The sequence below is a fragment of the Dinoponera quadriceps genome, unplaced genomic scaffold (genome assembly GCF_001313825.1).
Source record: "Dinoponera quadriceps isolate SergipeBrazil2010 unplaced genomic scaffold, ASM131382v1 scaffold367, whole genome shotgun sequence".
NCBI classification, from domain to species: Eukaryota; Metazoa; Arthropoda; class Insecta; order Hymenoptera; family Formicidae; genus Dinoponera; species Dinoponera quadriceps.
Genome location: NW_014554712.1, coordinates 1,181,386 through 1,208,386, shown reverse-complemented (window position 1 = coordinate 1,208,386; position 27,001 = coordinate 1,181,386). Strand labels below are relative to the sequence as shown.

The window sequence follows — 27,001 nt, the reverse complement described above, 5'->3', positions numbered from 1 at the left end:
CCCCCCCCCCCCCCCTCCCTATCTCTTTCCCTCTATCTATCTCTATCTATCCATCTATCTATCAGCGTTAGTGCCTCGGATACAAAGCGCCTTTCGGATACAAAGTTCATTAATAAATTCCTCGATCCATGTACGATTCTATAACTTTGTAAAGCAATTATTATTATCTATCTATCTATCTATATATATCCATATATCTACCCCGCTCGCTCGTAGCTACGCGCCGCCGATCGCTCTCTTCCTTCGCTGGAAATAATAAAACGAGTCGCTTACGAGGCACGCGAGACTGATGCGGAACGAAGAGTCGTCCTTGAATTCTTGCTGACTGTCCTAGCCTCGACGGTGTTTGCTCCCTCTCCCTCCCTCTCTCTCATTCTTGACAATTTTATAACAAGTCAAGTAAGCCGGGAAACACTCCAGTAGTAATATCGGAGTCGAACGACAGGAATGCGAACGTGCAGCACACAAAGGAGCCTTCGGGGATCGCGGTCGAAAATTGGCACGGCTCCTATCTTTCTCGCGATGCACTTTTTCCTATGCATGCATCCGCGCGTACAAAAGTACTCTTTATATTTCAGGCGCTTATCTTGTCAGTTGTAAAATTCGTACGTCGACAGTCAGCTCTCTGTCGGCAGGTCCTCTCTCTTTCTCTCTCTCTCGTTCGCGAGTTGATCGTCTCATCATTTTCACACATCGCTGGCAACCACCGCAACCACCGAACGGTTGCCGCTTGCATTTCCGCGCTTGAAAATCATTTTTATAAATCGCAACAGTATTTTTTTCAGACACAACGACGAAGACCGAGAGAGCTTCGGTGGGAAACCGATTATTAATTATTGCGTGCTCTTCGAAGGGATGTAAAAGTTATTGTTCCTAACTATTTAGCGATTGGGTAAAGGGGGTTTTTAGCAAATTCGAACTTATAATAATATTAATGGAACTCAAGGACCGATTTGAGCGTTAAAAGATTGATTTTCTGCGTACGGTACTAGAGAATATTCAGCACGTGCATCATGTTCATACTGAATACATTTATCCTCCCATATAAATATATAATAATATTGCATATAAATAATATTGTATATAAATAATATTAATATTGATAATATTAATATTTAAAATAGCGTTATATATAACATAACCGTGACAGAGACCCCACATAACTCAATATATTCTTTCTTTACTTATTATTTCGTTACGTGCGATAGATGCATCTACATTTTAACCCTCGCAAGAGGAACGGTGAAGTAGCAGGGCGTGAACAGAAAGGTCACGACCCAAATATATGGATATGCATTCTGTTCGATTTCAAAGAAAACAATGAAAGAGCACAGAAACGCGTATTTTTCAAAAATATTATAATAACATAATACTTTATTTCCTTCACCTACCCAATATTTATTTTTTTCATATTCCCACATCTTATTCTTATTAACGCTTTTGTCATTACTGAATATTTGTACTGGATATTTGAACAGTATCCATCTTCTAAAATCATTCTTACAAGTTTTTTTTCTAACAATTCCCGTGCTGTTAGCAACTAATTTACCTTTCTACTTAATTCTTTGATATAGTCCACATAGTTCCAATTCTTATTATATAATAATATAATAAATAAATAGTTCTTGTTAGAAGATCATGAATGACCGATATCTCTCCTTCCGAGAAATGCTATGTTGAGAAAAGAAAGAAAATACATCAGCTATCAGCGCTATCGAATGTGACGGCGCTAAATTTAGCGCTAGAATTTCTGACGCTTTTCTTCTTCCACTCTCATTTTCGTATCGATCGACTTTGCTCTCGAAACGTTCCTCGCACGTGAGACAGGTGATACGTTTGTGATTGGAAGATAAAGGCCGCCTGAGAAAATCGTTAATGCTTACGCGATCGGCCGCTATTGCACACAAGTAGTAAGCCGACCGACTCCGTGATCGCAAGGCGAAACCTGACAAATGTGAGGCGCGCGTGAACGCCACTTAGCTGGAAGTGAGAATTTACGAGGGACACGCAGCGGTTTTGCCGAATGGATGTCCGTCCGTCGTCGCGGCGATCGATGGCCCTTTCGCTCACCGAATTATGGCAATCCGCATGCCTTTTCACTGCTTCTCGGAAGTCGTCGATAGATTTCCGAAAGACCGAAGGACAAGCCTCTCCCGCTATTCTCCACCCTCCATCCCATCCACCCTCTCTGTTCTCCTCTCTTTTTTTCGCTCTCCGGCGAATCCTCTTCCGCTCTTGGATATCGGCTCGGGGAAAAATCAATGGGACGGCAAGATTAGGAGGACATTTCGCCTATAAACATAACTTTCGAATAAGGGGGAGGGGGGGGAGGGGACAAATGGGCCTATGTCACGGAACCGGACGATTCCCGGTATAATACAGGAAAATAATGAATAGCTGGAAACACAATACCCACCTTCGTGCGTCCCGTCGTAAAACTGGCCGGGGTCTCGCCAATTTTGAGACAGAGTCCGTTCCTCGTCGCAAATGTTACAATGCTATTATCAGCGACGTTATCGTTTAGAAACGCACGCGCGATAATTGGCATCAAGTTGGTTTTATCCGGCCGCGTGCGTCGCCGTGCATCGGGGAAACGGGATGAAATTCGTCCCGAGACGTTCCGCAAAGCACGTCGACGACGTCGCACGAGGAAAAGCGTACGAGGAGCGCCGCCTCTAAATGAATATCATCATCGACGGAGGGAACGAGACGGCGGAAGGACGGAGAGAGATTGCGACAGGTTGCCCCGTTGCTGCAACGAACAATGCGTTCGCCTCTGCCTGGCGTGTTAAGCCGCGCGCACAGAACGAGGTAAGCTGCTTACGTGAACTCGCGGCGAATTTGTACGAGTTAGTTTAACTGTTGCGCGTGTGTCTCCGTCTCGCTGAAACGATCGCGATTTTGCGGATCCGCGACTTCCCGTCACCCTCGAGCGCGATACTTGCGTACGCGTCCGAGTAATTTCGCGAGAAGTTACTCGACCTTTCGACGCCCTCATGTGTGTGTGAGTGTGTGAATCGAGGGGGGGGGAGGGGGTGTGACTGTGATTAGTAGGTCTCCTCCGTGATAACGTAATCGAAGCTCGCTTTAAATAACGATCGCGAACGACCGTGCGCTATTTTTGCGGACTGCGGTTTTCGCTCCTCGCACGCCAGCACGTATGACGGCGGGCTTTTATTAAGATGTGCCCCACGAGTACGTGCAAACAATGCTGAAAAACCGGCGGCAGTATATAATCCTATGGAGAAATATATATATATATATTTCTATATATATATTTTATAGTGGAGTAATTCAATATCCGAGACATACGTCCTTTAGCGAGTTGCTAATATCGAGCATCGTGCGCGCGCGCGCACACCGGTCTTTTTCGCTCTTCGTTGCATCTTTCTCTTTGCTTTGGGCAACATTGATTTTACCAGCCAGTGAGTACGTACACGCTGACAGAGCGCGCGACCGCACGGTATATTCTTCCAAAGGCTAACCTGCATTTTCCCCCGCGAGAACGTTAGATACATTGTTTTACGACTTTTCCAAGTATTTTCGTGCCGGCAATGCATATCGCGGGCGCGCGCGCGTGCTCGATAGTTACGTAACTTATCCCGGTTTGGCGAAACCGCGCGCTCCCCAATTATTTTGCCCGGCGTGAAGAGGAGCCTAATACGAAGAAATCGGATACAGGGTAGGCGAGTATCGCAATAATTGCTTTTTCTTCTCGCGATAAATCGATTTCCATCGTCCGGGACCGCCACCTGCACCGACCCATAAACTGTCCGCGGTTGTGCACGGAACAAATTTTGCGTTAAATTTTATATGTCCGAAACGGTCCACACAAATTTTTGTGCGTTTTATTTTTGGTATCAATTCAACACGAGTATGTTGAGAAGCAACACAAATATTACGATAAAAATTAGCGCAAAATTAATACGTTAATCGACACTGAAGTGTAAAGTGAGTTTGTTTTAACACTTACACGTAGTGAATACAGTGCAGTTCACTCGTAAAGATAATGTTTCCCGGCGAGAGGTGCAGCTTGCCGTACGCTCCCACAAATGGGGAAAAGAAGTCGGTGGATGCAAAAAAAGGTGTCCGATATCGGGGGCAATTTGTTTGCGGTCGTGCGATATTTATTCTGCAAAATGTCGCACAGCTCTCTTCTCCTCTCCTCCGTGCGCGCCGCTCTGTCTCGCGCGGAGAGAGAAGTTCTTTTCAACGTTGAGGCAAATTGGATCCGTTCCCGCTGGCTCGCTCCAACGCCGCGATTTAATTTGGCCAATGAATTAACGTTCATGATATCCCGACGGCCTGGAAATACCCTGCCCCTTTAATTATGCAAGACGAAGACGCCGGGATTACCGATGTAACTGCATACCCACGACGATTACTTCGCAATTATATTTAACTCGCACACGGGAGCTTGCACGGAGCTTGCACGGCGGCTTTCCGAGTGCCCGGTGGACGCGACACTTGCAAAAATCCTGCAATTAGAACGTGATCGCCTTTCAGGACATTTCGTCGCCCTCCTCACCGATGGTGAAAGACGTACGTACTCTAAACGAAAAGTTACATGTCGTTCTTTCAATGAATTTAATACATGGAAAAAAGTTAGTATCAATTCAAGGTCCATTTTCTCATATAGAGTAATCATATGTTCGCATGATGTTCTTTACTTGTTTCAGTGTGTAAATTCGCTCCTTGAAATATGGACAGGCATTTATGAATCAACCTATGTATAAACATTACATAATCTTACGTGAAGATAAAAGTTGTTTGCATGAAAGAAATATAGTATCACCGAAAATATCATATATATTCATGTGTTATTCAAGAATAATTTTCATGAATTCAATGGGAAATGAAATGAGAGGGGAAAATATTGGATAGGAAGGACGATATCTTTTCGAACTAAAAATTGCATCAGTTTGAAGATATCGTTCCTTCCCAATGTTTTTCTCTCTCAATTCATGAAAATTATTCTGAATAACGAGAATATGACATTTTTCCGCGGAACTGTACGTATTTTTTCATGTAAGCAAATTTTATCTTCGGATAAGATTATATGGTCAATGGCCATATATTCTTGCTTATGTACGAGAATATGAGTTTTGAATAGCTACTAATTTTTCTTCCGTATAAGATACGACGAAGTGACGCGAATGACGCGCTCGATTGGCGAGTCGGGAGATCCTGATCTCCGACTGAGTCAACGGCCAATACGGAAACACTTGTGGTCCGTCCATTAACACGTGCACTGGATAGATCATGTGGAAATAAGTAAGCCTGCTAGCTATAGTTGCAACCGGCGACTACAATCTTCAGCGTGAACGCGAAGGACGTACACGTGCATGCAACGACCAAACTGTACACTACGCCGTTTCAACACAACGTGTCGACCGTAGGAAATAAACGATAGAGAGAGAGAGAGAGAGAGAGAGAGAAAAGGGAGGAAGCGAGAAGAGAAAGAGACATTTTCTGGCGTGGAAACCGAAATCGCATTTAGAGGTATCGATTTTCCTCTCACCTCCGCACGACGACCACGGAGCGAAAATAATGTAAGTGACGCCGCTGTCACGCGCGTGCGATATTATAATCAACATGCCATATACCGGCGTGGTCGTAGTTTAAAATTCTATTCCGCGTCATGCTATAGCTCGGTGGGCGTCGTTTAAATCTAAAACGTCATTCGCGGTGGAGGGAGGTTGGGGGTGCTCTGGCCCTTAAAAGCCGCGAGTTATAAATGTCACAATAAATTCTATTTCCATTGTTGCGCATACTTTAGATCTTACAAGCGCGAACGCGCGAGTTGAGCCGAGCTGTATTATTAACCTACTTATGCTGTACGGATAGTTGGAATAAACGACAACTATATCTCGCGATTACGGAGGAGTGAATTGTAATGGGCGCATTCGGGGACGGTGCAGAGGGGAGATCTGCGTGTCCGAAGATAAATGATTAATAAAATTATATGTACGCGACTGAGTAATGAAGTTGCCTACATGCAGCATGTTAAGCCCTGCTAGTCCTGCAGCCCTCGCTGCAGCGAGTTGGCCGAGGCTGTGAAGTGTCTATTTGCATACTCAACGTAAACGCCAGCGTCAGCGAAAAGGCCACCTTGTCCGTTTGTCCAGAAACAATGTTTCCCGTTCGTCGTGATTTTTGCCGGCCGCCGGCAGCGGTGTTGGTTTAATAGCGGTGTAACAAATAATATTAACGCGATAAAAATCGCGCGACGATTTAGCACTGAATGGTGGTGATAAACCCTCCGCTCGGGCTGATGCGAGTGTGACGCTTACGTTGGCGCGAAAATAAAGTACACCCACGACAATTTTGTGAAATAGCAATAGAGGAGGGAAACTGTTAGATGCCTTATATTTCAGAATTTCGAAGTTACAACTTCTCGGACAATTAATTGTTGCGACTGACTGTGCAAACATGATGATGGAATGCATGATTGTATGCACTGTTCCCCTCAAAATACATTACACTAAAAAAGGTATACGATAGCAACGCACCCTTGAAGCCATTTAAATCCGGTCACGCGGGATAATATTGATTAAGGCAACGATAATGTAACGTGCGCGATCGACGGAACGCTGGAAGACGCGCGGTCGGCAGGAGATCCTAGCGTGTTCTCCGGCGGCTACGACGAATTACGGTATTTCGCGTGATAGGTCGATGATCCCCGCGCGGCGCTTTCGGCCCGACGTTTCAGAGCGGCGGAGCGATATTCCGCATCGCGTTAACCATGCTCGTCAATATCTTGCTTCTGAAAAAATAGCACGGGCGCGGAATAAGCGTGACAGCGAGTTATGACGAGAATATCGTAAGCAGCTTCCGAATATCGTTGCGCCCCGCGAAATCGCATCGATCCGTCGCCGTGCTAATCAGACGCCATTCTTTTCGGAGACTTAAAATATCGACAGGTACATACCACCACCGGCGCGACACTAAATACCTCCGCCGAGCTTGAAATCGATAAAAAAAGAGAGAGAGAGAGAGAAGGAAATTATCGCGCTCAACGGCGTAACGCGACGCGGCCCCCCTCGATAACGCGAGCTTTCAAAGTGGCGCGAGTCCGTATGATTTTAATTAAAAGATACGCGCTGCAAGCTCGTTCGCGAAACAACGCGTTACGCGTTACGGTGCTCGAAAAATGTGGGCATGGCGCTTTTTACACCGAGTAGTTGCACGTTTTGAGATCGCGTTTCGACACACCGTGGCTATTTTTCGCAACGCGAAATTAACGCGAGCCGGCCGATACGTGTCGCACACGCCGGCGAGTACTATCGGGAGGAGTCACTCGAAAGCCTCAAATTGGAAGAAGTTTGCGGCAACTACGGCTGTTCTGGCGTGCGAAACTAGCCGAAGAGTCTCGCCCGAAGTCTCACTTCGAATCGGTTATCCTCGCGAGTCGATAGGGTCGCAATTACACAACTTTTACTTCCGACCCAGTTCGCGCTCCGTATAAAATCATTTCGCGCGAGCTTTACTCAAACCGGGATCCCGGATAATGGACAATAATCGCGAACAAATCTCGGGCAAATTCTATGCCGTCTTCTCTCTCTCTCTTTCTCTCTCTCTCTTTCTTATTCACTCTCTTTCCCTTTCACGCCAGCGTGCTCGATTTTTCTAATATCGCAGAACTTTCGCAGTTGTCGCGTCGCTTCGCGAAAGCTTCCGTGCTTATTAGATTCGAGTCTTTGCGGGAGACAACGCGAGAGACCGATCTCGCCCACCGAAGAGAGTTTGTCACGTGCGGGCGATGCTTCGACTTCTGGACGCGCGCGTTTCCACCCATCGTACTCTTCCAGTGTAACTTGCAGTCTCGAAAGTGGCCGGAAGCCAACTGTTTAATCGTTAAACAGTTACCGGCTACCGGAGCGATACTTATTCTGAAAAGTAGCGCGCCAGTCTAACGAGATTCAATTGCGGAAGAGTTCAAGGCGAGACTTTCTCTCTCTCTCTCTCTCTCATCCTCAATATTCCATCGGACGCGTAGATCCGTCGGAATGAAATTCTTGTCGCGGAAGTCTCGTTTTAAGGAACGCTCGGCCGTTACCGTTCTGAGCGATGATGCGCACGCGTCGGCGAACGGTAAAACCGGGGGGCCAGGGAGAAAAAAGAGGCAGGATAAAGGAAAAAGCGCGCGAAGAGATAGAACTGACGAAAGGCCTGCGGGGAGATTCCCTCCGATCGGCCCGACAATTCGATTATCCCCGGCCGATTGGATTTTCCGCGCCGCGTCCATCAGGAGTAAATTATTTCGTACTACGGGACGGCAACCGTTGCGCAGCAGCCGTTGGTGCAGCGCGAGCGACGTCGCATACAAAAATAAGGGTCGCTTGCACTTTACGGCTGATGCATCTTTCATGTAACTTGCGCGTTTCGAAAGTTGGCGCGACGCGGCGCGCGCGTAAGTTCGGATTCCGAGGTCGGGCGAGTCGGCAGGCGTTTTGAAAATCGACGCGCGGCCCGTCGATCGCCCGAGAAATTTATCAAAGCGAAACATACACGGGGTTATCGAGACTGCGAAGCGATCGCTCGCTCAGTCCGATATTCGTTTGCTGGCCCGCCCATATCGGAGCCGACCAGCAGCAGCGAGCTCCTCCTATCGACTCGCTCGGGACCATCTCAATGATTGTTCATTGAGATTCAGCGATGAGAGTTAATTACTTTCGTGCAAGTAGCTCAGTACCAATCGATCGATCGGCGATTGAGCGTGTTAAGTTAAATATCGTACATCAAATTAGCGCGGATAGGGGGGATTCTTCTCTATTAAATTTCACGAATATTCTGACGATTCCATCGTAATATCGCAACACTTTTGCAATCCTCTCTTTCGTTTCCATCCCATCGCACCTCTGGTGGAAGTGACTTGTTGAGAATCGACGCTCCGGCGTAGAGATAACTGTCTACAGTTCAATAGACAAAAATGCCACGTTGTTCATTTTAGACGAAAAGTCAATTCTCTTCGTCATATTTGCTCTCTCGAAACTAAGTCTCTTGCATCTGTGCGAAGTGTTCGTGACTCGGGGGCATCATTTTGCCACGATTTACCTTTCAGGGGTCGTATTCAGTCGTTTCCTCTTCTTATAAGACACTCGGCTTCATATGTCGCTTGGCAAATACTTGAAAAATGTAAACACGCTGTTCCACGCTTGTATCCGAGGTTAGAATATTGCTTCGTTATATGGTCTCCTTATCTCAAGTACCAAATTGTTTCGATCGAGCTAGGAAAAGCGGCGCACATCTCGATTGAGGTCCCTAAGTAGTTTTATTTCTCACTTACCAGACAGAAGTTAACACAACTGTCCGGTAATTGCTTAAAATATGCGTAAAATTTCTTTTGTTGTTCGTTTGATTAATCGTGTTTCATTGCTTTGTGGTTGGGCCTGATGTCAGCTATTAGCTGTTGCCTCACCAGTTAAATACATGTCATCCTACAGATCTCTTAATGTCGTTGAACAATTCTGTATTATACTCAATAAAGATAATAATAATAATAATAATAATAATAATAATATCATCATAATATCACACGCGTTTTCGACAAATCCGCGAAGGGATTTGCAGCCGCGGAAAAACACAAGGCCATCTCTCTCGCCGCAATCAGCGAGCCGATAATAAATAAATGCGGTATGCATACAAACGGGAAAGCCCGGTAATGGAATATATAACAAAAGCTGTCGCGTGTAAAATAAATTACGGTACATATATCGCGGAAGTTATTAATATAAATTAGGTCTCGTAGACGCGCGGGATACTTCCGAAGAGCGCGGAGGGGATAAAGCGAGTTTAGAAGGATCCCCTCGATTTTGATAGAATTTGTTAAAAGTTGGTATACGAGCATCGCGCAAAAATCGTCGGGCGGTGCTCGCGCAAAGTTTAAAGCTCCAAGTTCTAACTTCCCGGCTTCTTGATCCAGCTGGAAGCTTACCTTATCTCATCTAGAAACTATTCTCTTTGGAGAAACACACGATATAACATTAATCGAGGGAACACATGGTGTTGCCTGACGCTGCAAAATGGAAACAACATTGGGTGAGTGCGGTCGAAACCTGATTCCGACGTCATTCAACGTACGTATGCGCGTTTGTACGTTCGTGAGATATTGCGTTCGAATATTGAGTTTCCGCCTCTTTGTGTGTGTGTGTGTGTGTATGTGTGTGTGGAATAAGACTAAGAAAGTGGTATATATAATCCTCTACACATCTATCATGACACAATTGATTATGACCCAGTAAAGAGAGTGTCCTCGATTACCCCGTCCATACCAACAAGGGATCCCCGTCCATACCTTCCTCGTGGATCTCTCCGTCTATGTTCCCGTGAGTCTCAACATATATTCGTTACACGTTATACGATAAAAATTCATATCGGCCACATGAAAAACACAAGTTATTGAAGACACACCACGAGAAGGGTCAAGGATGATATCCGGCAGCTTGAAACCGAGGATGGCGATACAAATGTGTAAAAATGTTTAAAATATGCATCAAAGGGAGGTACCAGAGATAGAAAGAATGTGAATGAGAGGTGGAGAGAGAAAGAGAGAAAATGGAAGAGAAAGAGGCATGCGACTCACCAATGCCTGGGCGGCGCTCTGGTGCTGCAAGCAAGAAACATCCAGTTACAATCACAATAACGACAATCAATTAATGTTTCTTAGTAGCTCGTGATAAACGCTAGTGATAAACAGTTAAACAGTAATGCGGTGCCGACGAAAGCATGAACATCGACTGGGTAGCACAGAGAGGACACACCGACAGAAGTATATGCAGCCGTAGAAGCTGGATGCTCTCATAAATCGGCGGTTACGATTCGCGCGCGTATCGAGAGAGAGTCTCTCCAACGAGGTGATCGAACGCTCTCGATACGATGAGGCGGTGTGTGACTGACTTCGTGACTGCTGGGCTATCTCGATCACTCGTATTTTTCCAACTTCTTCTTCTTTTCGACACGAGACTGACCGCACGGCCACATGTTACTTGTAAAATACGCGGGCCCGTTAGTTAAGGCACTAATGGAGTGCGCTTGTCGCTTGTCTATTGCTGTCGACGCCGCGAATAACGTGGAGTAGTAACGACGATAAACGAATTTCATTAACCGACCTTTAACCAGTTTAGCGCGCAACGGCCGATCCTTGTTCTTCAAAAAGCGCGCACTGGAAAAAGGGATTTGGCAATAAAATTTGGCGAATATTCGCCGAGCAAATATTTGATTTTACCGCAAACGAATAATTGAGTTCCGTGTACTAAATATGCAGAACAACACGCTGTACGATCAGCAAGCTGAGAAAAGGAAATTGAAATTTTGCGAAGTAAATGTTTCCTGTGTGTTTTCTTCGATATTTGTTGGATAAAAAGAATTTGATTGTAATGACGGGATATATATTTTTGTGAAACATACTCAGAATTTTCTCATTAATTAGTTGATTTGCTAGGAATAAAATATTAATGTTAGTTTCTTAACACAGAAATATGAATTTTAGTTTATTAACACAAATAAATTTTGAAGTATTTCTTCTCAGTGCAACCCCGGTCTCTCCCTGCTGTATTACAGTAATCAAATATTTAGTCGACATTTACCAAATTTTAGTATTTATTACCAAATCCTTTCAGTGCATGCGTTCGACCGATCGGCCGTCGAATTTCTCCTTGTCCGCGGAAAAACAAGGGAAAATCTCAGCCTCCTGCCCTCGAAGCTGAGCTGTGTGCATATTTCGAGAGCATGCGTTCTCGCTAAGGAGGAAAGGGAGGAAAGCCTAGCGCTCGTTCGCATATCTAGTTACATTCGCAAGAGTAACACTGAAAAGGTCGATCCTACCGGCGATCGGAAAGCACATAGCGTCGATGAGATTTGAGAACCGACGGCATTACCACCGTCCTCGTGTTACGTGGTCACTAATGGACCCGATTGTTTTATCAATCGCCTATCTCGCACGACTTTGTTTTATTTGCACGTGTTGTTCGTGAAAGCGTTACACGCAGAAAAAAGAGAGAAAGAGAGAGAGAGAGAGGGGGGGGGAGGGAGGGAGGGATGACCGTGCGCGCGTTACATAAAAATATTTATCCGCGTAAGCACCGCGACGCTGTCATAGTCAGGCCATTGTAACTCGTTTCGAGATTTAGTGTTTTTCGCGGGGAAAGTCGAAAAAAGAACGAGAGGTAGCGTTTGTGACAGTTTAAAACGGGAAAAAGCGGTGTCGCGATGTGTGACGTGGATATGACGCGGAAGGAAATACGGCGGTTTGGAAATGCAAGAGCGCGCGACTCCCCGCCGAGCTTCATCTGAAACCCCGGGGAAGCACGTCGCAAGGCAACTTCGTCGTCATCGCTGTTGTTGTCTTCGTCGTCCCTGACGTCAGCCGATGTCAAACGACGCGGAAAACATGGGATTGACACTCAAGAAATTAAAGCACTTTCCTTGGAAGATGAATTTCGCGGCGTAGGCGTAAACACGTGATAGCCGGCGAATCGCTGTCACTCCGAACAGGAGCCGGGAAAAAAAACGGAGTTCTCGGAGGGACGGGGGCGTTCGGGGGAATGAGGGCGCGTCGGAGTAAGATAATATTATTCGACGTTAAGCGGCGCCGGGAACCGGAACACCGGCTTTACGAGCAAATTTCGTCTCGAGTCGTATAATCCGACTGCGCGAACTCTCGCGATTTTCGTTCACGGAAGTGTGTAATGCCCGCCGTCGCGATATCGGCCTCTCTCCGCGGGAAGGAAAATCAATATTCCGAACGGCCGGTCCTTTCGGCACATGCGACAAAATCCAACCTCGGGAGAGCTCGACCGGCGCGTGCGAGGAAAATAACTTTCGAGGCGCGCACAATAACGGCAATGCCAATCTTATCGAGACTCAGACTGCCAGAGAGCGAATATTCATGAGGAGATTAGTAGATGAGCGCGAACTCGTTGTAATTAACGGGGAACGTTCGCGAGAATGGAGCAGCGAGGAATGTAGCGCGTGGTAGCTTTCACGAGAAGTCGCAAATGCCGGGGCGCGAATACATCGAATTTCCGCGTCAGCGTTTGCGTGATGATAATAATAATAACAAACAAAGTTACACCTTCGCATCTTTCTATCGTATACGCGAGCGACGAGCGCGCCGCACCCGGGATTAATCATCCTGTACCTGTGTGTGTGTGTGTGTGTGTATTTAATTAAGTCGTCGATTTATGATAATGCGACCGGTCGGGTTTGTTAGAGCGAGAAAGTAATCGGTAAGTAACAGGTCGGCCAGATAGGATAGCTCGTTACGGGGACCTCAAAGCGCATTACAGTATTCCGTGACGATAAAGTTGACGAGTCGCCGAGCACGGTTGGACAGGAATAGCGAGCAAGGCGATGATCGCATTAAGAAACATAGTGAAAAAGAATAAATGGTGGAAAATGACAGAGGTGGTAAAACTCGCGTTTTCCATCGCCGAACGCAAATATTCCTAAGCAAATAATCATTCTACCTTCGTCCCTTCCTTTTTTTTACCGTCACCGTTGACAAACGAAAAGATTGTTACACGCGACACGCAAAAGTTTCGAAGCGATAAATTCACTTCCGATTAATTCACGGTGCTTTCTCTCTCTCTCTCTCTCTCTCTCTCTTTCTCTTCGCACGTCACGATCTCGAGGATAATCCTCGAGTAAAATGAACGTCCGAATTGGAAATTCTCCGCGAAACCGATACGGCCGTGTGCGTGAAAAATGCGAAGAGCAGTCGCTGAAGATCATACGAAAGCGACGGAGTCGATGAGACCGGCCGCATCCTCGATCAGGATATTTCCGTTCGCGAAATCACGTGAAGGAGATCGGCGATGAATCTCCGGAATATTTATACGTTTACGGTCTCGCGTCAAACGGACACTCGCGAATTTGATTAACGCGCGCGCGCACCGTCGTGCGACTAAATAAAACCGTTTCTTGAGACGAGCTGAAAGCTGGAGTAGTTTTCGGGCTCGGGCGTAGTTAGACGCGCGGCATTCACGGAGACTGCGTGCCGCGAGATTAATGCGTCATCTTCAGCCTCGTTTGGTGTAAGCCAAATGCGAGATACATTTTAGCTCGATTCCTCCGCAAGCTTAATCTCCCGCCGCAGCATTAAAGCCCGCATGAATGAAATGCAAATTTGCGAGAAGCGACGCGCGCGGGCGCGTTTTCTTTATTACAATCGTCGTGTCGATAAATCTGAAGGTAATTCCACTTGGTACTCCACGCTTATCCATCGACTTCGGTCATTGGTTTCCCAGATAGAAATTAATCGGGGCCTGCTCCAAACCTTGCATTGAGAAATCCATCTATCCATAGTCGAACCAAATAAAATTCTTGCGTGGATGTGGGCAAACAAATGTTTTGGTTATAAAAACCAAGATTTGGTTTTCTGAACCGAACCTTTTTCATTTTCACGGCCCGGTTTTTCATTTCCCGGTAACTTGTGGTTCAGACTTCAACTGACGATGATGATGCAGAAATTGTCTTCCTATTCATGGTTAATCATTAAACTGACAGTTTTGTCAGCGGTTAATTTTTCAAGTTTAATGCTTTCGTACGTCGTATGTTATTTGTGATGCAAACTTCTTCAGTTTAAAAACCAGACAAAATTCTTGCTCGCCCATGTCCAGTCGGACCTTATATTTAAAGTCTATTTAATTTCACCTTCAGATACTGTTCGGCTACGAACCGTCCGCGGATGAACTTGAGGCCCTTAAATATAAGGCCCGACTGCGGATAATAGAAGAGCGTGCCATTCGAGCGAGGTGCAACAACGGCGATAATAATCGACACGTCGAGAGGAGGAATATAGGAACTTTCCGCGCGCATTCAGAGCATTCATAGGTTGATCGTATAATGCAAGAGTGTTCTGTACACTGTGGAGTAACTACGTAAGAGCTCTTAATGAAATTAGCTCCGTTAAAAACCCTCCCCCCGATTCTCACTGAGAGGGAGATTATTGCGAGCAAACGGATCGCGCAAAGTTGCTCGCCGATTAAATGTGAAAGAAGGTCGCGGGATGACGTTAACCCAAATCACGCTCCCATGAAAGCCGCTCATACGCGTCACTTCGGAAGTAGAGCCATCACTTCGCGGCCGGTCAGAATTGCGTTTCAGCTACTCGCTCTACGATAATTGCCGGCTATCCGGTCGAACCGCGACCACGGCCTGTTGTCGAGAATTTGATTCGGCGGCGTCATCGTCGTCAACGTCGTCGCGCACCACCATCGATATCCACGCCGGTAATTTTCCCATCCATTATCTCGTCCTTTTTTTTAGACGTTCTCGTCGATTTATCATTCTAGATTGCGCGGGCACGAATATATTTTCTCTCTCTCTCTCTCTCTCTTTTTTCCTTCGCCCGAGACAAAGGAGCGGATTATGACGGGAGATTTACGGCGGCAATTATAACACTGATCGCGACTACATCGATCAGGTCGACCTATACCGGCGCGTATATTCGAAGAATAACATCCCAAAAGGAGTTCAGCGTGAACGTACTCTCCTAGTGAGAGGGTGAGGGGAAGGGAAGCTCGGTGCGAGAAGAACAAGGTGGAAACCGCGCGTATATTTTAAACAACGACCGATGTTAGATAACGCGGATTAGTTACGGTTATTATGCATTCTGCAAGATAATGCTGCGGCTGTTTACGCGATCGTTACAGCTACAGTGCTCTATATTCCGTCGGGTGATAACGTTCTCCATATTTTCGCGTACGTTCAACGTTCTCTCCCTACAGAACATCGTTTTCCCGAAGATCCGACGGCAATGTCGCGATATTGAGATCGGTCAACGCTACGACCACCGTCAGCCGTGCACCGAAGATGAATTTGATTAGATCTACGCGAGAAAAAATTAGTATCAATTCAAAACTTATATTCTCACGTATATAAGCAAGAATATGTGAAGGCAAAACTTGCACGAAGAAATTCTGTATGATTCCACTGAAAATATCATATTTGTGTTATTCAAGAACAATTTTCGCTAATTGATGTCAAATATATAATGTCAAATATGTCGTGCGATTCAACTGAAAATCTCAAATCTAACCTGAAATTCAAATCTGAGTGTCACACTTGTGAGACGAGTTTCAAGCGACAAACTAATGACTTCGGACAGTATCAACAGTTCAAATCCGAGAAGTGTTCAGATGACAATTGCCGAGCGTCGAATACCATTGAGTAATTAGAAGAGAGAGAGAAAAACAAGACGCTCGAGTTCGCGAGGGTATCGGTTTTCTCCCGATTGGATTGAGCATTCGTACAACTTTTATGCCGATCGCGTTATTATTTTGCCGCGTTCCACTTAGCGGCACTTATTCCGACGCGATTACAGCTGACCCAGCGCGAGCGGCCGAGTCCGCGGATTATTGTTCAATTTGCTCGGCGCCATCTCACGACAAGGCCGCGCCCTCGATTTCCATATTTCCACCGTGAAAAACCACCCCCGCCGTGCGTTTTTCGCGCTGAGAGAGGAGTCATCGAGAGACGCGAACCGCGGCATCTCCCGACGACGACGACGACTCCGCAACTCGGCCGGTCCTCGGGAGCTCCTTCGGGCTCTTCCCACCACCGGCGAGTCATTTAGCGAATAGAAGGGTGGATATTTCCAGCAAATCGCTTCTCGTTCAAGCGAATCGCGGGTCAATTCGTTCATCATATCGGTTATCGGTCGAGTTCATCGCGAATTCATCGCGCAGAATTCATCGCGATTAATGCCCGCCAGCCGCGTCTCGATCTGATGATTGCGAGTGATGGAATGTCCACCGCAAAATAGCTCGCGATATCAGATCACCAGCGATAAGCGTTCCTCCTCGTTGCTTTGTGAAATATATTATACCTGATGATCGGGTCTCTCTGTGAAGCAAGCGTGCGAGAGTGTCTACGTTACACGAGAAACGCGCATTTGATTGACTCGAATAAAATTCTCGTTTGAATAACGGGCAAACGAATGGTTGCGAGAACCAAAATTTGGCCCTCTGAAACGAATCTTTTTCATTTTCGCTTCGGAGAACCAAACCTTTTGGTTTCCACAAGCAAAACATTTGCATGCCCGTAACCGAGCGAGAATTTTGCCCGAGCCAACTAAATGGGGGTTTCTCGGTGTGCGCGATTTTTTTCGTAATGGAGATCCCCGTAATAGGCGAAGAAACGAGATATTATATTAAAAAAGAAAAACAAAGGATTAAAGAAACACTCGTGCTCGACGGTGGTTGCACAAAGGAGTTTACTCGCTGTTCGGCAGAAAAGTGGGTCGAGGTTTTCCAAGAAACCAATATGGTTGTTAATTATCGTGCGCTATATATGACGGAGATCCGAGCAGCGCCGGATGCTGTGTATTTGCACGTACGGCACGGACGCTATCATCTATCCCGGGGAATTACAGACGCTCCGAGAGCTTTAAAGAAGACGTTATAAAGGCCGTCCAGCTGGAATTTACGGGGAAATTTACGGCCGACGGGCGTTAAGTGCCCGCACACGCGCGAAGATAATTAACGCATTGACAGCAATTACGATTACCCCCCGTTTCCTCCCGAGTGAAATACGCGAAATCGTCGCGACGGAATCGAGATGTGATGTGCGGCTGAACGGGGCTGAGAGAGAAAAAAAAGAGAGAGAGAGAGAGAGAGAGAGAAAGAGAGAGAGAAGGAGAGAGGCAGAAGAACCCGCCATGCTCAGTTGCGCGCGCGCGACGCGTTAATAATTAAATCGATGCGCTCATTTACTATATTTACAAGCTCTCGTAATCCGTTACGCTGCGACGAACGATTGAACAAAAGGAGCGTGTGATTTAGCGCATGCCGATACGCTGTTCGTTTCAAATGCACCGGCAACCCCGAGCGACCATATTTTACCAGCGGCCGAATGTCTTCGATCGAAAACCGACGATAACAGCAGCGCCAGTATTTCGCGCTAGTCTACGCGACATCATTTTACACGCCTCCTCTCTCTTTCTCTCTCTCTCTCTATCTCTATGACACGTCACAGGAGAAAGTAACGAACGCTGCCAGAACGTTATGAATAAATGTAATGTAAATGATGAATATTAAAGCATTCCCAACGCCCAGCGTGCGTCTCGGCGGGGCTTAATAACGATTACGAGGCCGCGAGACGGGGCTCTCTCTCGTGTTTCAGACGCTGGTCGTAAAATATCCGGAGGCTTCCTCGGTCGCTCAAGTTGATGACTAAATTCTCGCTATCTCGCCCGTAAATTTTTTTTCCCACCTACTCGCGCATTACGTAATGCTCTCCGGTGTATACGCGTGTCTCCCCCCCCCCTTGTGGTCTCTCGATTATTACGACGGAACGAAGGAGCGAAACGGTTGGCACACCGGCGCGCTCGCCGAGGTCGAGAGAGCGAAAAACAGAGAGAGAGAGAGAGAGAGAGACTCTGTCGAATCGATTCGACGACGGGTGGAGGGCCACGGCGCACTGCAATGCCGTAACTCCTTGGAGTTAGAGATTTCCGGAAACGCAAATAAAAGGAGGAGGACTTTCTTTTTCTCGCAGCGGCGCGGAAACGGGTGAAAAGGAGGCACACGAAGAATCACCGGAAGAACCGTCGGCGAACGACGGGCGGTTCGCGCGTCGTTCGCCCAAGTTATTGGATTTCGCGTTCGTATAAATCTTCCACGGTGACGTGGAATTTTAAAATACGACCTGTACGCGCCGCCGTCACCAGCCCTGTGGTTGTCATATTAATTAAGCCTTTAATCATTCCATCGCTATCCCGCCGTTTCTTGAATATCCCGCCGCGTCCCAGACGGCTGTTATTCCGCAGAAAGGACAATGAAGCTAATAACGGGCGATTTAAAAGTTCAATTGAGGTACGAGCGCGAATGGTACGATGACGCGTGTGCAAGTTCACGCCCGTCTCTCGGCGATAGTATCCGTTTTAATCAAACCGTCGAGAGTGAACACGCTGCCTCGTAATTGGGACGTTTTACGCGAGATAGCCGACGAAGGTTACATCTGCGGTTTCTTCATCGGTTTCGTAACGATGATTACACACTGTGCATGCATGCATGCATGCATAAGTAGTAGCGTTGATCCGTTGACAACAACAGAAGACAATCTACATAGCGCAAATGTGTCGCTTTGATGACGCAATTGTAACGATCAAGTATCCGTATTTACCGCCGGCTGATATATCACGCCTATCGCGCGCTCCGATCTCTCGTTTTAATTGTCACACGCCGATATTACGCGCGAAATTGGCTGGAATGCATATTCGATATTAATACACACGACGACGCCGGTGTCTAATTATATAATCTCGAACGCGTGTGTTCACCGTACGACGAGGGGAAAAAAAAAAAAAGAGAGAGAGAGAGAGAGAGAGAACGTCTAAGCGAGTCGAGATAGTGACACTCCGCACGCGAGGTGTTGAAACGTACCGCCGTGCGTTAACCGTAATATGCGTACGTAAAGTGCGAAAAGGTGATTAAAGGCGTTCAACGTTATCGCCCTTATTATTACACATATCAAACACACACACACACGTGTACTTATCGCCGCTAATGTCTCGATGTGATTGATTTTAAAGTAGACGTTACGCGGCAAAGTGGCAGAACCGCGCACAACACGGCGATAACACAGCAGAACGCGATTGCACGGCGCGCTCGATTGAGCCGAGATAGTTCATCGAACGTATTATCAATTCGATTGTTCGTCACACGTCGAGATTATCAGCACACAGTAACGCCACTCACTCGCTGTGACCGTTTAAGAATCAGCCGCGGACAGAGCTGGATGTATCCGTGTAACGAGCCCGATGCGCGCAGGTAATTTCGAAGAGGCTTCAATCATTCGTCAGTCCGAATGCAATTATGCAGTTTATCAGGGGCCGCGGCCTTCCGGGTGATATCACCGGTCGGTCGATCGGCGGGAGATGTATATTTTCGCTACCTCTCCGGCCCGACGGCACTCTCTCCCCGGTGATTGACGAGAGAGCGCGTTTCCATACTTCGAAATATTAGCTGGCGGCGGAAATGATACGCTGCCCGTGAAATTAAACAGAAAACATCTCCGCTGCGACGCCGCGTCGACGACATCGAACATACCGGTTGCGCGAAACTTTCGTACTCCCCGTTTCCGTGTTCACGTCGTTACGTTAGGGGGTGAAAGGTGAAATTCAGTTAAGCCTTTCCGAGCGTGCCGGTGCAAACGACACCAGTGGGAGACGAGCAACGACGAAACAGACAGTCAGCGTCTCGAGGAAACGGATTACGTGCCTCGGTCTACATTTCTCTCGGTATTTTTAATTCAGTCCCAATTGACACTTCGCAGTAATCCTGTATGTTTTTCTCTCTCTCTCTCTCTCTCTCTCTCTCTTCATTATGTATAATCTGTAGTATGAACTAGAAAATGCGATGCTCCGGCGTCAATGAAAATTACAGGTACATTCAATGTATCGCATGTCTGTGTACACAAGTATGCGTGATACGCTCGTTTTGACGAATGGAAGGTAATAATGCGGACGCTTCAGACTGCAGAATATCAATTACAATGGAGATCTCGCGGTCTCTAATTAGGCATCGTCCTTTCAATATTATATGTGCACGCACAAACATGGATATATGCCGATTTCAGGAATACGTTCGATCAAATCGATTTTTGATCAACGGTATTCCTTGCACGCAAAAATAATTATGAAAATGTGAAAACCATTTTTTATTGGTGTTGGAAGTTTCAATAGGATTTCTCACTTCAAAGGAGCGGGAAAGAAGGGGTAATAAGAACATGGGCAGCAATTGCATATAAATATTAATAAGGATTTTAATTTGGATTAGGTGCAAAAACAAGTGTAAACAAAAGTGGAAAGACGTCATTGGCAAGTTGAAGATGGAATTCGTATTAATAGGGAAGCAAATGTCAGCACCTGTAAGAATTAGATCGATATTCGTATTATAAATTATTTATGACCTTTGACTGAGGACGTAATTAATTACAAATTCGTATTCATGGATCGTTATTCAACTGTTTGGTTCGATATCTCTTGTTCAAATAAATAAAGATTGGCAAATCAGAGATTCATGAAGTTATAATTATTTATCAAATGATGAAAGTATAAATAACCTGACAGATTTTAAATCTCGAGTCGGGTATTTCTTTATTCTCAATGAATTCATCGGACGTCCGTTTAAATCGGAAGTACTCCGTGTAATGACTATTTCGACATACCTAGAAATATGTGCTATATTCGCTATTCGCATTCTTGCGTCCTGCATCCTCCGTTCTAGCCGCTTCGTGGTCTCACATACTCACTGACACTGACACTCGCGTAAATACAGGTCAGAGGAAATTATGTTAATTAACGCGACGATAACTCGAGTAAAAATTTCAATAATTAACGAAATACTTTGGTCATTCCAAAGGAATTGTAAATAATGCTCCGATATATGTATTCCGCGTTGCGGTATGTGTCGCTCAACGACGGGTCGAGACGCAACTACACGGGAAGAGATGTGACGAACGAGAGTACCAAAACAATGGATACCTTCGAGAGGGGCAAAGTCACCTCTCGCCAATCACGAGCTGTTATCGTCCGCCAATCAATGACGAGCGTATTCGATGGTCGAAAAATCACGACGTCAACATTTTCAAAATATCCCTAACTTACACATGGCAGCAAATAATTAAATTATTAAATTATTTAGATGGTTAAACGCTCGATACATATCGATCGTTGTCGGTTAACGTGCGATCATTAATTAACGCTGCGTTTCTGATTAATTTGTTCTCTTTTGTGTGGGATTATCGAGTGGCCTAACCACAATGATAACCAGGAGCTGACTCCAGGACGAAATGCAGGATGCAGAATGCAGTAGCAATCGACGACGAAGCTTACATCTTCTTTTCACTTCTTTTGGTCCACAAACCTATCAAAATTTTCAACACTGGCAAAAGATAGTAATAAAAAAATTGTGAGAAAAGAAGCTTATTGTCTTATTTATCCATTTATTTCTTAATTTTCATTAGTTTACTTGATATTCGCTTATCGCACATACTATTTTCAGTTATTAAGTACTGCTTGCAGAGTTGACTAAGTTTACATAACCTAATATATTGCTTATTGAAATTAGTTGAAGTAGTCAAACATTAAATCATTCTTAACCCTTAAATGCATGAATTTTTTTTTATTACTGAATTATTTTTTTAGGTTCATAGGTAGTCCCAGAAAATGAGAAAAATATTTAAAAAAATCTGAGGCATATGTTGAGCATTGCCTTTGTGCCTTTTGGATTGTATATTTCGTTCTAAAGAAGAATTTGATCTTCCACGTTTAGGTGTGCCTTTGATCTCGACAAAGAGGAAAAATAAATATGTTGCAAATTTGCAACACTATGCATTTAAGAATTAAACAAGCTCTCCTTTGAGCCTTTCTTGACATAAATAACAATAAGTAAATATTTCGTCAAGCATCAAAAAACGATAAATTTGTATAGTGTCACACTTCGATTACATTTAATAATTTTAATCATTTTTTATCCCCCCCTCCCCCCCCCCTCAAAGATATTGCGTTTCGAATTTACAAAAGATCTTTCGATGTATCCCGAACAAATAAGATTCTCGTCGTGCATTGAAAAATAAGTTTGACGGATTCTATCCGTCTCTATAATGGACAACCAAACGCGTTTCGATTGAGAGAGAAACGGGATTTCCGGTTATAAAAGCCAAATCTGGCTGATGAGAGAACATTTTATTCCCCTCAATCCAGACGCGTTTGTTCGTTCATTGTCAGGCAGATCCAACTAAACTCACTTTTCAATGTAGACCGACGCATCTTCTCCCCTTCGAGCATAATACCGAGGATCGGCCTCTTACCGAGACGATGATTACGGTGAGGTATGCCTTTTCCACACATAACCAATTTCTTCGTCACTCGGCGCGCACACATCGCCTCTTTCCCGGCGTGAGATATGAAATCGATTGGCGCAAAAACGCGCTCCGCGCGCGCGGAGCGTGTTCGCTTGAAGGGTCCTCCATCGTTCGGTTTTGTCAGCCCGCAGAATGCCGATCGTCTCGAAGATGCACGCCGATCGGCTCCGACGCGAATTGCAGATTAAACGCGTATACAGGATGTTCGGTTCTTTCTCAACCAGCTCGACTGATAACCTTATGGAGGTGAAACATAGACGAAATAAAAGGGCGCGCGCGCGCGCGCGCTTGACAGCGATAACTTCATTGGCCGCCGAGAGACACGCGACAAAGCTCGCGGCGTTTACGCGCGTTGACGTTCGCTACGCGAGTTATTGCGCGCGTAACACACTGAATGTTGTCACAACAGCCGGTTCTCTCTCCCTCTCTCTCTCTCCCATAATATAAAGTTTCCGCGTTATTTGTATCAAAGTCCAGGGACGTATCGTCCCCGGCTTTGTCCGGCGCGGTAAGGCACTCTCGTTCGCGACAGGTCAAAGAAACTTCAACGTGGAGGAGCTTGGTACCTGTGACGTCTCTGACGACCTTGAGTGCGTGGTCTTCTTCCGCTTGTGAATCGTGCTGCCTCTCTATCTCTCTCTACACGAGAGACTCCATTACCAGAATAAACACTAGACAACGTATCGGATTCATGCGCGCGAACACCGGCCAAACCAAACCTGCTGAAAGTCCGCAATGCTCTACGCCTCGTTAACGCGCTACACGCATGTGAAAACGCTCGAATGACGTTCATTATTTCCGATTGTCGATGCGCGCGCGCTGTAATAAATCAACGTGTCGCGTGAACCTTGTGTTTTTCGATCCCCGTGTTTTTCCGTTTCACTGATGCGCGCGTTTATTGCAACGACGCGATAACAAGTGCTCGATACAGATCAACAGACCTGGTCTCTGCCATCCAATGCCGCACGCAGCATTGGATCGTGAAAATCGCCAGGACGAAAGATGCATTGCGACATGGACAAGGAACATACGAGGGACCACGTAATTACGAATGATAACGGGGGGAAGAGAAGAAATATTTCGTGAGGGGGGGAGACGACGTCGGTGTGGGAATCAATGTATCTCCCGATATCTCTTTCTAGGCCTACATACGTGAGGTAAGCGGGTCATCCTTCGTTTCCCGAACCATGACTGATGCCAGGTTCGAGGGTGCACTACGGAACCGACAGTCTCGTTCTCCTCGTCGAAAATCCGCAAAGACACTCGATAACACTTCTCGTCACGGAGATGTAATATCAGCCGCTTGATATAAAATTATTCGCTCGCCCGATATAGCGCCGCTAAAAGCGCTCCTTTGTAATTTAAGGTTCGCCCGTATTGTTCGTAAATTTCGAATCCGGCGATCAAATCTACTTTCGATTCGCCGACCTGACTTATTAATCGTAAGATAAAATATGCAGGAAAGCAACCCCCTATCGGCGTTAAATCAGACGCGGCCTGAACATCCGTACGTCATGAAAGTTCCGCGAATTGGTCAAGGTCGCGACTCTTGACCACGCCGTCTGCTCAAGGTTCGCCCGTTGATCTCGCCGCGAAACGCAAAATGCANGGGGGGGGGGGGGAGTGAACGTGGCAATGTCCGTCCACGAGACAAAACATCGCCCACGAGCAGTCGTGCGAGTAGGTGAAGTCACGCGACGCTCTGTGCTCCTCCATGAAATATAAAGTCACGGTAGTAGTGTAGTGGGTAAAGGGTGAGAGAGAGAGAGAGAGAGAGAGAGAGAGAAGGCACGATATGTAAGTACGCGCCTGTAAAGGGGTAAAGGAGGATGAAGGAAGAAAGAGAGAAGACGGGGTAAAAGTGTAGAGAAAGGATTCAGTAGGGAGAGAGAGAGAGAGAGAGAGAGATGGACGGGCGGATAGAGAGACAACGCGGTACAACAGTCGCACGTATCTACGATGGGTGATGGATGGAAAGAGAGAGGATACGATGCCGGGGGGAGGGTGAGAGCGAGAGGGAAATCGTAGACCAAGACAGACTGATCGATCGGTGTAAAAGTAGACAGAGACAGGGTCAGACATTTTCCTAGATCCGCGGTATACGCTCCGCGGTATACATTCCGTACATACCGAGGGCATCAGCTGATCGGTAGACCTCACCCGGGTCACTCTGTTTCTGTAGATTATCCTCTTGACGAACCTCTCCGTCTGCTGGTTCCACTTCATAAAGCTTACATATCCCAAGTAGAATCCGAACAGCACGAGCGCCTCGTACCAGTGTATGTGACTGTCGCGGAAGAAGTAGATCAGGGTGAGCAGACTGACGCTGTAGAAGGTGCAGTCGCGGAACAGAGGCCACCATGTGAGCGACAGCACCGTACGCGAGAATATAGCACACATGCCGATCACGAAGAGGATGTTGAAAACGGCGGAACCGACGATAGTGCCGATACCGACGTCGTCGAACGACACGAACACGCCTATGATCGATGTAAAGAGTTCGGGCGCCGATCCACCAGCCGCCATGAAGGTGGCACCGGCCACGTCGTCGGCGATCTCGAATTTCTCGATGATCACGTCCAACGATGGCACGAAGAACTCGTCGCAGACGATCGCAAGCGCGACGAACATGTACACAACGCCGAGTATATGGAGTACAACGGCGCCACGGCGCCGTTGGTCATTAGTAAAGAGATCTTCGGGGAAGAGCGGCCTCTTGACGTCCGTCGCGTTATCGTTAGTCCTATTGTGCCCGTCGTAGCCTGCGGCGTTGCTGAGACCGCCGTTGTTGACGTTGTTGCTGTTATTGCGATCGTACACAGGCACACCGTTGTTGTCCAGCCGCACGAGCGGCAGGAGCGTGCTGGTGGGGAATATAATCGGGTTGCTCGGCGCCGGTCTGTGGCCCCAGGACGACGAGGGGCCCATCGCGAGCGCCAAAACCGCGGATAGCACAGCCACCACCGCCAATCGGCGCCTCCGTCTCCAACAAGTACGCCGATCGCCGCCCGTCGCGATCATCGTCGTCGTCGGCGGTGGTTCGCACCCTCGAGGACGTTCGCCGTCGTTAGCCAGGCCTCCGTCCTCCTCCTCCTCCTCCTTCTTCTTCTTCTTCTCCGTCCTCCACCCTCTCCCTGGCCCCCTCCTCCCCCTCCTCTTCTTCCTCCTGCGCCAGCACCACCTCCGACTCTTCCACCACCTTCTTCTACGTATCGTATCGTGCCGCGCCGCGGAGGGTGTACGACAGGAGAGCCGTACTAAGGCTGGGTCATGCTGGAGCGATGAGGAGCGGCTCCTTGCCGATGCCTCCCTCTGGAGATGGACCTACCTGCCTGACCGCTAGTAGTACTGGGTATCCTCCTACGGCTATTTTCCTTCCGCCCGCACTGCGTCTTCCCCTCTGTGTCGCGCGACCCGGCAAACTTTTTTTTACGTTTTCACTGGGATGTTCGCGACGTTACAGACCGAGAGAGAATTAGTCCGCGGCGCGATATTACGGTTGACTCTACTACTACTACTACCAACACAACTGATGTGCCGCTACTACGAACAGGCTCGGGTATCCGAGGCGACCGATATCCTCCTGCTTCTCGGCGGCGTCCTCCTCGTCGTCGTCGTCGTGGTTGTCGTCTTTGTCGTGGTGGTGTTGGTGATGGTGGCGGCGGTGGTGGTGGTGGCGGTGGTGGTGGCGGTTGTCGTCGCCGTCGTCGTCGTCGTCGTCACTGTCGTCGCCGTCGTCCTCGTCGCCGTCGTGATCGCTAGGATGCGGTGGATGGTGCATATAACCCTGAATAGATATACAGGAGCAGCAGAACGGCGGCCCCGCCGCGATGCCCGCCCGCTGCACACTGGAACAACCCTGTTCCGTTCCGTTCCTCTCTCTCGCTTTACACACTCCCCCTCTCTTGCCGCCGACGTCGCACCGACTCCCTCCTTCTATCTCTTTCTCCAACTGTGTTCCCTCCTTCGGTCTTCTCTTCTCTGTCCTCCGCCGGACACCTATCTTTTTCGCTCTTTCGGTCGTCTATTCTCCGTCTCGGTTGCCCGACGACTCCCCTTGCGACCCTCTTTGCAATAGCGGAACCTCTCGTTTCTTCTCTCTTGGTCTCTCTCTCTCTCTCTTCCTCCT

General features: G+C 47.0%; 1 protein-coding gene across 2 annotated transcripts in view; it reads right to left on the bottom strand.

The window, feature by feature from the left end:
- The window catches only part of LOC106741119 (sodium/potassium/calcium exchanger Nckx30C), a 72,009-nt gene extending 46,082 nt beyond the window's left edge, over positions 1-25,927 (bottom strand). For both annotated transcript variants that reach the window (XM_014612789.1, XM_014612790.1), the window contains exons 1-2: positions 25,003-25,927; positions 10,586-10,609 (exon numbers count right to left, since the gene is read on the bottom strand). In XM_014612789.1, the coding sequence (XP_014468275.1) occupies positions 10,586-10,609; positions 25,003-25,893 (915 nt within the window). In that variant the 5' untranslated portion in view covers positions 25,894-25,927. The remainder of the gene's footprint in view (positions 1-10,585; positions 10,610-25,002) is intronic.
- Between the last annotated feature and the right edge of the window lie 1,074 nt (positions 25,928-27,001).